This window comes from Myodes glareolus, chromosome 3, assembly GCF_982192425.1.
Source record: "Myodes glareolus chromosome 3, mMyoGla1.1, whole genome shotgun sequence".
In the NCBI taxonomy this organism is placed as follows: Eukaryota; Metazoa; Chordata; class Mammalia; order Rodentia; family Cricetidae; genus Myodes; species Myodes glareolus.
The window spans coordinates 67,510,443-67,523,375 of NC_142028.1; the positions used below are offsets into that span (position 1 = coordinate 67,510,443).

At 42.0% G+C, this 12,933-nt stretch overlaps 1 protein-coding gene across 1 annotated transcript in view; it reads right to left on the reverse strand.

Annotated features, from left to right (window-relative positions):
- Positions 1 to 12,580, reverse strand: part of Zmym6 (zinc finger MYM-type containing 6) — a 43,137-nt gene extending 30,557 nt beyond the window's left edge. The window contains 2 exon segments of the mRNA XM_048434376.3: positions 11,343 to 11,501; positions 12,352 to 12,580. Of these exon segments, the coding sequence (XP_048290333.2) occupies positions 11,343 to 11,432 (90 nt within the window). The 5' untranslated portion in view covers positions 11,433 to 11,501; positions 12,352 to 12,580.
- Positions 12,581 to 12,933: the final 353 nt, after the last annotated feature.

The following is a 12,933-nucleotide window of genomic DNA, read 5'->3' on the forward strand; positions in this document are numbered from 1 at the left end:
CAGGGATTGCAGTGCATGCTCAATTTCCTAAATTTGTTACCAATATTTTTATTGTAAAATACACAAAAGGTACAACAAAAGCAATTTCCTGGTTTTGCTTCAATCAGTTTATCTGGTGAATAAGAGAATCCAATGAATAGTGATACCTAAACACTGATTTTGAAAAATCAATGAATTCAAGTTACCCAACAATAAATACCTGTATTTGCATTCTAACACCAGTTAAGACATCCAGTGTTGACTGTAACCCTCAGAATTTCCTGACCAGCTCCCTCCGCCACTGCAGATTTTCCTCTCCAAGGAAGTCTCAGTCCAGTCACCCCTTACCTGAGCTGTTTCTAAAAGTGGACTTCTAGCAATCGGGTATTTCATATAGGTGCAGTCCTTCAGTAATATTTCAGATTTTTAGGTGGATACTGGAAATCTGATATCAGATAGATATACTTGCACAAGTGAGTACTTGCACACTACTTATTTCTTATGATATATTCAAGAGTGATAAATGAGTGACATTTATAATTAATATTTAGTTGAATATTTAATATAAAATTAAGTGTGAGTGACATAAAGTTTAGATTTCAATTAATTTTTTTCCCTTTGCCAAGGCTGACCTTGAATTTCTGATCCTTTAGGCTCTAGCTAGGATTATAGGCATAAACCACCACACCTGGCTTATGCAATGCTGAACTGAACCCAGAACTTTGTTCATTTTAGGCAAACACACTCTACCAACTGAGCTAAGGCCCCCTAAATTAGTAACTTTAGCCAATATACTTACAAGCTGTCATATCTATTAATAATCAACAAGATACAAAGGGTTCAATGCGAGTTGGGCAGTGGTAGCTCATGCCTTTAATCCCAGCATATGGGAGAGCTTGAACTCTGAGATCCCCTTACCTCTAAGGCCAGCCTGGTCTACAGATCAAGTTCCAGGACAACCAGTCTCAGAGGGGAAAAACATTCAATGCAGCCTGCTTATTATATATAAAGCATCACAATGGGAGCTGGTTCATCAGTTAAGAGTGCTTCCAACTCTTCCAGAGGGCCAGAATTTGGTTCCTAGTTCCACCACTGGGCATCTTACAACTGCCTGTAACTCCAGCTCCAGGGCAAACCCCCAACACACACACACACACACACACACACACACACACACAAAATTAAAAGTTAAATCATGACAGGCCAAATCATTTTTATCCTTAATATATTTATTTTATATGTTAGAAAATGAAGCTGGCTGTGGGGGTTCATTCTATTAACTACAACACTTGGGGAGACTAAGAAGAAAGATAACACAAGTTGGTGGCAAGCCTGGGATACGCAGTGAGTTTCAGGCCAAGATATGTTGTACAGGGTGACTCTGTCTCAAGAAAAGTTAGAAAATGTAAGCCTTAAACAACAACAAAATGGTTAGTATAAAGCTACCTTTATGCTGAAGTCAAATACCTTATTTTTTGTCTTGGCTAAATGATCTGATACATTTCGATAGAAAAAGTTGTGGGGGAGGGTGCCAGACTTGGTTTGTAGCTCAACTGATAGAGTGCCTTGGGTTTCACGCCTATCAGCATATAATGTAAGTATAGTCCCTTGCTGGTAATCTCAGCTCTCATGAGGAAGAGACAGGAAAATGAGGTCATTCTTAGCTATAAAGTTTCAGGTCAATATTTATTAAACTATTTATTGATACATGCAAAGAAGTGGAAGCACTATATCCCTTTTCCCGATGTATCGGAAAGAATGCTTACGATTTTAAAATTACAGTTTTATCAACCTATAATATTATCTAATGCTCCTGATACAGTTCCCTGGAGTTTTTTGTTTGTTTTTTTACTCTGGGAGGTGGTCTTGTTTGTATGATTAGGTTTATTGTTTTGTTGAGACAGGGTCTCACTATTTAGCCTTGGCTGCCCTGGAGCTCGCTATATAGACCAGGCTGGCATCAACTCCTAGAGATCCACCTGCTTCTGTCTGGGATAACAGGCATCACATCTTATTTCCTGAGTTTTAAACTTTCATTACTTGCAGTTCTTGCTATCACATTTCCTTTTTACTGGCTTCAATTTCACCGTGTGAAAACAAGCAATCAAGAGCACCTTTGGTATCTTTATTCTGCCATCCATTCTATCCACAAACTGCTTAGCAGCCTCTTTAACTAAGTGCTCAGGACTCCTTTCCCTTTCATCACTCCATCCAACCCTCCCTATCTTCCTCTCTTCTTCATCTCCACCTCGGTTTCTTACTCTCAATTTATATATTAATATGTTCCTTTAGAAGCTATTACTATTCGCCCATTTTCCTCCCTTCATAGTCAAACTTCAAAAGTATTTCATTCTTGGGCTAGTGAGACAGTTCAGAGGATAAAGGCACTTGCCTTGTGTACTGGTACCAGCATAGTGGGATATTGCTGTGACAGACCTGACCATGTTTTGGGGAGGACTGTGGAAGGACTTCATGGAACTTTGGTCTCAAAGAGCCACTGAGTGTTAAGAGCTGTGTGGGATGCTCTGTGGGAACTTGGAAGAATGATAAGAGCAGTACAGAGGATGGAGCACTGACTTGTAAAATTTCAGAGGGAAGTTTATGACTCTCTTGGGGCCATGTGTTATTTTGAATTAAGAGTCTGTGGTTCTAGCTAGTTGGAGCCGAAGATCAGATGCCATTAACAAGGTATCAGAACTAGCCGGGCAGTGGTGGTGCACACCTTTAATCCCAGCACTCAGGAGGCAGAGGCAGGCGGATCTCTGTGAGTTCGGGGCCAGCCTGGTCTACAAGAGCTAGTTCCAGGACAGGCCCCAAAGCTACAGAGAAACCTGGTCTCAAAAAACCAAAGGGAAAAGAAAAAGGAAAAAAAGGAAAGGAAGGAGAGAAAGAAAGGAAGAAAGGAAGGAAGGAAGGAAGGAAGGAAGGAAGGAAGGAAGGAAGGAAGGAAGGAAGAAAGAAAGAAAGAAAGAAAGAAAGAAAGAAAGAAAGAAAGAAAGAAAAGGCAGCAGAACTACTAAAGTGAAACTCTGCTGTACTGGAGACTCGGTGCAGGTTGGCTGGAGCAAATTAGCAGTGATTAAGAAGAGACCAGCATCACTGAGGTGAAATCTTCTGGGAAGTGTTTCCTGAGAACACAGGGAAGCTATGTTCCAGAGGTGGGCAAGGTTGCACCTCATTCTGGCAGCTGGACTTGGTAAAGCGTCACCCAGGTAGTACTGGTTTTGAAGTCGTGAAAGAGAAAGAGCAGCTGAGGTTTAGCACTGCAAGAGGCCAGGAGAGGCCATTAGTGAAGGTGCAGCCTGGTGGCAGTGGAAGGTCCAGGACTAAAGGGGTCATGCAAAGAACTTGAGGCTTGGCACCATAAGAAGAGTCTAGGAGAGGCTACTGGTGAAGTGCAGCCCAGTTGCAGAAGACTGCAGCATTTTGGAGATACCAGTACCATGGAATGACCACCAAGATACAGCAGCAGCAGTGGAGTGGGACCAGCCAGAGCCTAGAAAACAAACTGTGCTGCTGAGGGCAGAGCTGGAGAAGTGACCCAAATGCTTTGAAGGAGCCAGAAGATTGCAAGTGGATCCCAAGACTTTGAAAGACTGAAATCTGATTTGACTGTAACTGTGCCCTGGCTTTTCCCTCTTGAAGTAAAATACTCTACTGGAGGCCATAGCTGAGAGACTGAATCTTAAAGACTTTTGGTTTTAGAAGAGACTGACTATTTTAAAGGGACTGAAATTCTAATGTGTCAAAGACTGTGGGACCTTTAAAGTTATTTATGTTTTTAATGTGAGCCCTTGGGGATGAATAAGAAAGGAAGACTGTGGCTTAATAGTAATGTGTTTGCAAGTCAAGTTGACAAGAGATGAGTTGTACTGTCTGGTTTTCTGTGTCAACTTGACAAAAGCTAGTCATCAAAGAAGGAAGGAGCCTCAGTTGAGAAAATGTCTCCATGAGATCCAGCTGTAAGACATTTTCTCAATCAGTGATAAATGGGGAGGGTCCAGACCATGATGGGTGGTGCCATCCCTGGGCTGGTGGTCCTGGGTTCTGTAAGAAAGCAGGCTGAGCAAGCCATGGAAAACAAGCCAGTAAGCAGCACCCCTCCACGACCTCTGCATCAGCTCCTCCTCCAGGTTCCTGCCCTGTTTTGAGTTCCTGTCCTGACTTCCTTTAGTGATGAACAGCAATGTGGAAGTTTAAGACAAATAAACCCTTTCATCTCCAGCTTGTTTTTCCATCACAGTACTTTTGTCCCCACAACAGAAACCCTAAGACACCATACAAACCTGATAACCTGAGCCATCTCTAATCCCATGATGGGAAGAATCAACTCAGGAAAGCTGCCATCTGTCCTCCAACATACCCACACTCACACACATCATATACATACAATTTTAATGAAGTACATACAAGTACTTCATTCTTTCTCTGTGCTCTTATTTTAATTCCCTCTTCAATTCAAAGCTAGTAGATAAAACTGTTTGAAAACAATCATTTCACAATTGCTAATCCAAAAACTGCTTTTAAGCCCCTTTACTACTTGGTTTCTCAGGCATATCTAACACATACAATGATTCCAACATTGCTGATCTCCTCATATCATCACAGAACAGCAACAACGAACAAAAGAAGGTTACATTGTATTTGTTTTTGTATGTTTATAAGCTGTGCATGTTGCACACATGTTCCACGATGAATGTGTGGAGGTAAGAAGACAGCTTTGTAAAATCAGTTCTCTCATTTCAACTTCACAAGGGTTCTAGGGATCAAACTAAAGTTACAAGGCTTGCTCAGCCAGCATCTTCACCCACTGAGCCATCTCGCTGGCGTAGTTTATAATAATGCCGCCAGTATATGGTGATTTTGTCACAGCAGGATGAAATAACTTAGATAGTACTGTGGTCTGTTCCCTCTGAAACTCATGATGAAATCTGAATCCTAACTGTGTTATGAACTGATATGTTTACATAGAAAAGTGAAAATTTCACAGAGTCCCACCCCAACACAAAGAACTACTGGCAATTAGTGACAGTTGGGAGACAAACAATTAGCCTCTCCCAGGAATAAGTCCCCTTATCGGCTGTCCAAAGCAGACTGGTCAGCCTGGGAACTATATACACACAAACAAAATAAGACTCAGGAGGTTGTATTCATATATTTGTGTGCGCGCACGCACCCACACCTAACAATAAAGAAAAAGAGGCTATCAACTTGGAGGGGGACATAGGAGGAGCTTGAGGGACGGCTAAAAGGAGGGAAGGGAGAAGAAAAAGTAATAAAATTCTATTTCAATTGAAAATATTTTTCTTTTTAACTGAAAATAGATTCCTTTTCATATAATACATTCTGATCACAACTCCCCTCCTCCAACTCCTTCCAGATCCTCCCCTACTTCTCCACCCACATAAAACTAGTCTTTCTCTCTCATTAGAAAACAAACGAGCAACTAAAAAAAAAAAAGAAAGAAAGAAAAGACACAAATAGGGCCAGACGGCAGTGGCCCACGCTTTTAATTCCAATACTCAGGTGGCAGAGACAAGAGGACCTCCATGGGTTCAAGGACAGCTTGGTCTACAGAGCGAGTTCCAAGACTGGCTCCAAAAAGGAACAGAGAAACCTTGTCTCAAAAAACAAACAACAAACAAACAAAAAATAAAATAAAAAAATAAAAAAGGACAAAAAAGCCAAAGAAAAAGTCCAAGAAACACAAACACAAAGACACACATATCCACACATAGGAATCTCCTAAGAACACAAAATCAGTCATGGCCTTTAATCCCAGCACTCAGGAGGCAGAGGAAGGCAGATCTCTGTGGGTTTAAGGCCAACCTGGCCTACAGAGTTCCAGAACAGTCAAGGCTACACAAAGAAACACTGTCTCAAAAAAAAAAAAAAAAAGTCCAGAATAAGTAATATGAGATGAAAGACCTTCAAATATACCATTGCATTCATTTTGTGATGGCCATCTGCTGCTAGACATGGGCCTTAAGTGTGGTTTGTTGTAGAATATTACTTTATCTATGTAAAGGTGCGTTATGTTTGTTTAAACTCACCTGCCTAAGGCACCTGATAGGTCTAATAAAAAGCTGAATGGCCAATAGCTAGGCAATAGAGGGATAGGCGGGGCTTGTGGGCAGAGAGAGTAAGTAGGAGGAAGAATCTAGGCTCCAGAGAGAGAAGAGAATGAGAAAGAGGAACACTCCCAGGGCCAGTCAGTCAGGTAGCTTTCAACCAGCTAGACATAGAAGAAGCAGTGAAAGTAGGACATACAGAATGAAAGGTAAAAGGCCCAAAGCAAAATGTAGTAGATGAAAACAAACAGGTTAAATTAAGTTTTTATATAAGAGCAAGAGGAGCAAGTATAAGATAAGGACAAGCATTCATAATTAATAGTAAGTCCCCATATCATGATTTGGGAACAGTGGCTCATACACCCAGACTCTGTTGGAGAAAACTCATCTTTCTTTTGTGAGCAGTTGTCAATTAGCAATAAGCTTCTAGGTTAGGGATGGGGTCTTTGTATCCACTTCCCCTTTCAGCACGGGGACTCCATCTTGCTCAGACCTGTGCAGGCTCTGGTATGCTGCCACAGTCTCTGTGAGTCCATGTGCATCAGCCCTGTTGGGTCTAGATGTCCTTGTTGCCTTCTTGTCTTTCATCCCCACTGGCTCTTACAATTTTCCTGCCTCCTCTTCTACAAAGTTCCCTGAGCCCTGAAGGGAGGGATTTAATGGAAACACCTCATTTAGGACTGAGTGTTCCAAGGTCTCTAATTCTCTACAAATTGTCCAGTTTTGCATCTCTGTATTTGTCCCCATCTACTGCAGAAGGGAGCGTCTCTGATAACAGCTGAGAAGCTGAGAAGACACTGATCTATGAGTATAACAGAGTGTTTAAGGTGTCATTCTATTGCTACATTCCTTTAGTAGAGAATTGTAGTATTGTTTTCCCCTAGGTCCATGGCCTATCTACTGTCAGGTTCTTGGCCACCCAAGCAGTATTAGGTATTAGTTTCATCTCATGGATTGGACCTTAAATACAACCAGATAGTGGCTGGTGACTACCACAACTTTTTGTGCCACTATTGCACCAGTGTGTCACCATTGTCACCACTGTAGATTGCAGGGTTATTAAAAAGAAAAATATAAAGAAATTTGACTCCTAATTTAACAGTCTAGCAGTGCGATTCCTTGGAGGTTATTAGGTTACAAAGATGGACTGGTTTCTTTCTTACAGTGCTGGACTAGTTACTGAGTGGGGCTAGTCCTTCTGCTTTGTTTGTTACATATACATTTGCTTGCCCTTCCACTTTCCCACCAAGAAATAACACAACACCATACACTTACCAGGAAGAAGCAGTAACTGGTTCAGAACTGCTAAGAACTAGTTTGTGGAAGGGATGTGGGAAGAGTTTAAAACTTTGAGCTAGGAAAGCCCTTGAATACTCAAAGCAGAGATTTAATGTGCTTTATGAAAGGAGCTGGAGTTTCCAAAGTCACAGAGAAACTCTGTCTCTCAAAAAAAAAAAAAAAAAAAAAAAAAAAAAAACCAAACCGAAAAGAGCTGGGATGAGAAGAATGCTAAAATAAATGTGAACAGTGGGGACCTGATTCATTAAGTTTCAGAGGGAAACTGTCAGAAACTGAGATGGACTCATTCAAGTGATATTTTGGCCAATAATCTTTTTTTATTCTGCCTGTGTCTTGAGAACTTGAATAAAGTTGAATTTAAAGAAAACAGACTAATTTGCTGTTGAGAAAACAGCTATAACTGCAGTGGTGTGGATGACAGTGGCACCCACAGGCTTATAGATTTGCATGCTTAGTCTCTAGGTGATAAGCTACCAGAGGAGAATTAGGAGGCAGTGTGTCGGTGGAGTGAACCCTACAACAGGCTCAGTGTTCCTGCATGTCCCTGTCCTCTATCTACCTGCTGCCCGAGGATCAAGATGTAAAGCTCTAGGCTACTTTCCCAGCATCTTGCCTACACTTCCAGATGACCTAAACTCAGCTCTAGGACCCATGTCAGTCAGTCACAATCATCTGAAACTCCAGCCAGGGATCTGATGCCCTCTTATCTCCAAGGGCACTCAAACTTATGTGGCATACACAAGACACATACACACAAACTAAAAATCGTATTAAAAATCAAAATTAAAGTCAGGCAGTGGTGGCACATACCTTTAATCCCAGCACTCAGGACACAGAGGCAAGCGGATCTCTGTGAGTTCAAGGCTAACCTAGTCTATCTACAGAGTTGAGTTCCAAAAAAATTCAAAATTAAATACATAAAAATAATATTAAAACCTAATAAATAAAAGAAAATTTTGAACTGGGTATGGTGGTACACACCTTTAATTCTAGCATTCCAGAAGCAAAGGCAGGCAGATCTGAGTTTTCTAAGTCAGCCTGATCTATGCAAAGTGTTCCAGGCCAACCAGGACTATACAAAGTAAAGAGGAAAGAAAAAAAAAAGAGGCCAAAAACACTGACTAAAATATATCTATTAAGCTGAATATGGAGGCAGGTACCTTTAATCCCACCACTTGGGAAGTAGAGGAAGGAGGATCAAAGATGTTCTTAACTCTTAATGAGTTCAAAGCCAATTTGGATTACCTAAAGCAAACACATAGAATTTTAATTTTTATCTTTTAGTGAACTACAAATAGTTTACAGGAGCACAGATTCAATCTGAGACAGTTGACCAACGGTACTGAAAAGGGAAACACTGGATATCACACTCAAATGTTTATGATTACCATTTAGGAGGAAACTGGCTGAATGGTAGAGTACCTACCTAGCATGTGCAAAGCCCTGGGTTCAAACCCCAGCACTAGTTGGTGGGGTAGTGATATTAGATCTGTAAAGAATAAAATGACACCACTATACAGTGTTTTGAAGAACTACATGAGTGAAGGAAGGGCAAGCTGCAAACAATTCACAAGAAAAATAATTAAATGGAGAAATATAAGAAACAGACTCAAAATACATTTAATAAGCAGAATCCACAAACTCGGCAAACAAATGATTATACTGGATAAGGCAAGAGGAACAAATTACCAACTAAAGGGAAATTAAGTGTTCTGAAAGGAGAAGTAAGTACATTGGAGGCCTCCACCACTCCACATTCTGCAAACACCACCTTCAAACCTTCTCAGCTCACTACTAGAGCACAGAGGGCATGGAATTCATGAACACGACAAAACCTATCTGGCATTTCTGCACTGGAATAATTCTGCCGTGAGGCGGTATGAGAAGTTATATTATGATGATGATGAGGATGAGGATGATGATGATGATTATTTTGTTTGGTTGGTTTTGGTTTTTCAAGAAGGGTTTCTCTGTTTAACAGTCCTGGCTGTCCTGAAACACACTTTGTTACCAAGCTGGTTTCAAACCCACAAAGATTCACCTACCTCTGCCTCCCAAGTGCTAGGATTAAAGATGTGTATTACCACACCCAGGCGCTAAATCTTACTTTTTAATATGTTAATTTTCATTATGTTTAAATACTATTGTTTCCTCAATAAGGTCAGTAACTAAAGAGCATAAAACAAAAAAAAATGCTAAAGAAGGTAAAAAAAATTTCTTGCCAAAATAAGTGACTCTCCACAAAACTATTTTTGTTTCTAATCTACCTTTGAGGAACAGCCACAGTGATCTTTCCAAACCAACATCTGTTTTGCGTTACTGGCTCTACAGTGAAAACCTGGCACAGCGGCACACACTTGCAATGGCAGCATTTAAGAGGCAGCAGTTAAAGGTCGTCCTCAGCTACAGGGCAAATCTTAGGATATCCTGGATTAGGTAACACTGTCTCAAAAAAATAAATAAATAAAAATAGAGTAAAAACTGATTTTATAATGTCTCCTGTTGCTTTTAAAATCAAAATTTGGGATTGGAAAGATGGTTCTGAGGTTAAGAGCACTGACTGCTCTTTCAGAGGACCCGGGTTCAATTCCCAGCACCCACATGGCAGTTCACAACTGTCTATGACTCCAGTTCCAGGGGATTCGACACCCTCACACCAATGTATATAAAATAAAGTTAAATAAATTTTTAAAGAATCAAAATTCATAAGGCGGCTCTATTCTGCATAATCTTTTCAACTCAAGCTACATGTGGAGGAACGGGTTCTCTGAAATGTTACTATCTGGGTTTGAATCCTATCTGATGTTTACTAGCTGATCCATATATATATGCTTGGCTTTCCTGAGCTCTGCATCCTCATGTGTAAAATAAGAATATTATCATACATGTGAGAGTTATAATGAGCACACTTTTTTTTTTTTTTTTGGTTTTTCAAGATAGGGTTTCCCTGTAACTTTGGAGCCTGTCCTGGAACTTCTTCCTCTGTAGATTCACCTGTCTCTGCCTCCCGAGTGCTGGAATGAAAGGCGTGTACCACCATCACCTACCTATTATGGGCACACTCTTATGCATGCATTGATATCAATAATGATATTAATGCCACATACTATCATATGATACGTATTATACATTATACCATCTATCAGTGTTGCTACTTTTTCTCTTTTCTCATTCAAAATACCAAAAACCTGATTAACCCATTGTCTTTCACATTTTTGTATTGCTCTAAGAAAAATCATGCATGGCTGGAGATGGCTCAGTCATTAAAGGCTAGGTTCACACCAAAATCATAAGATAAACTATGTAACAGGTCATTTATAAGGAAGAGAATTTTCTCTCAGTTCTGGAGGCTGTAAATTCCGAGATAGAGAGGATGCATTTAGCCAAATCCTCTAGTCACATTCACTGTGGCAAAAGGTGGGAGACCAGCAGGGCGGTGGTGGCGCACACCTTTAATCCCAGCATTCATAAGACAGAGGCAGGCGGATCTCTGAGAGTTCGAAGTCACCCTGGTTGGTCTACAAGAGCTAGTTCCAGGACAGGAATCAAAGCTACAGAGAAGACCTATCTCAAAAAAATAAAAAAAAATTAAAAAAGGGAGACCACCCAAGAAAGAACAAGACAGCAAGCAAAGAGGAGCTTTCCTGGCACTTACAACAAACTCATTCCCGGTAAGGACAGAATCTGCACATAGGATTACCACCCCCAGCAACAATGCATCAGGAACCAAGTTTCCAATGAATGAAATTTGGAGGGTACATTCAAAACATAACCATCTATTCACTTTCGACGGGCACCGAGAGCAGAACACGGTATTTCAGAGTGCTAGGAAGGCACGCAGCGACTTAACTATCTATCCCTCAGCCTTCATAGCGCACATCTAACAGTTTAAAAAAAAAAGAACCAATTACACAAGCTTATAAATCAGAAGCTGTCAACCGCCATGTTCGCCTCTAACTTTTAATATTTTAAAACTCAAGAGAAAACGCTTACTTGAGCATTATCAGGCTCCTCTTTGACTCTGTCCAGAAGCCCTTGTTGTGCCATTGCTTTCTCACTGCCACCATCCAAAGGTTCTTTCATTCTCTCTGTTTGTTCAGAGTTCTTCTCCCGTTTAAAATGAAGACTTCTTCTCAGCTAGACTCTAGACTCCTAAAACATAATAGAAAGAACTGACACTTGGACTTTGCTTTTCTTCTTCATACTAGTGTGTTAACAGATTCACGCTCGAGCATTCGAAGATCAACCCTTCCAGGACTCTGACTTCTTCCTGCTCCTGGGTTAGCTACATTTTAGTGAAGAAAGTCTTTCCGTCAAAGCTCTCACTTCCCTAGGGCCTCAGACAAGCATGATGGTCTTTACCATGTTGAAGGTTGCTGAGACGTAGACTGGCCAAGCGAGCCAGGGGAGGAAGCTACCAAGCTCTTGGAGAGCTAGACTCAGTACAATTCCTGATTGCATAGGCACTGACTTGAGGTCCAAGTTATCTTTGCTTTCTCAAAGTGAGGCAATCGCCTCACCGTCCCCTCTAACTCGGCCTGCGCTGGAATCAAGTGCCCTTTTCTTGACTCAAAGCTAGTCGAGAGCCTAAGGTGTCAGCACAAGCCAACACTAAGTTTCCGTTTGCAAGTGGACCAACTAGACGTTCTTGGAGCCTCCATGGAGGTCAGGCCTGTCTTCCTATAAGCCACTGGTTCTCAACCTTCCTAATGCTGCAACGCTTTAATACAGTTCCTCCGGTTGTGGTGACCCCCCCAAAAAAAACATGAAAGTATTTTGTTGTTACTTCGTAACTGTAATTTTGCCACTGTTATGAATCCTAATGCAAATATGAGAACCGCTGCTATAAGCAGCCTTCTGGCTGTTCTTCAGATTCAGAAACGAACAAACGAAGGCTTAAAAGTGAAAAAGAACCCTCGCGAAAGGCCTTTCATCAATCCAAGGAGCCGCAGAAAGAACGGAGTTATAAAAGCCTGTCGCGAAGCCGAGATCGAGAACTTACCACCGCTTGACACGGCTGTAACAATATACGAGTCGCAAGCGCTCCTTTCGTTCCGGTTCGCAAGCAGAATTCCCCACCAGCAGGAACGCGTTCTGCAATAGAGCGCGCGAGGCGGTGGCTGCAGGCAGCCCCGGAGCGCCCCAACACCACTGCCGGGTACCCCAGCAACCCCCGCCGGACTCGCAGCCGCCGCCGCGTCACTTGACTAGCCGCCGCTCCGCCCACGCCTGAAGGTGCCGGGCCCAGTCACAGGAAATACCCAGCTGCCCTTGCGACGTCTGGCCACGTGATGGACACGCCCCCCTCGTCTGGGCACGTGATGCAGTGTCCCGCCCACAAACCCAGAAGTTGGAGCGGCCGCTTACAGCGCCTCTGCACACCCACCTCCACCTCGAGCTCCACCTCGAGCTGCTTCCGAGAGGGCTGGAGACTGAGAATGCACAATAGCATTCAGGGTCCTCCGTGGGGACAACAAATGCCTTTCCCGAAATCGCCCGAGCCATTGCAACACAATGCTTTGCCAATTGCGCGTGCGCACTCCTGCTTCTGCCCTAGCCCTAAGGTAATTGGCCATTTCCAGGC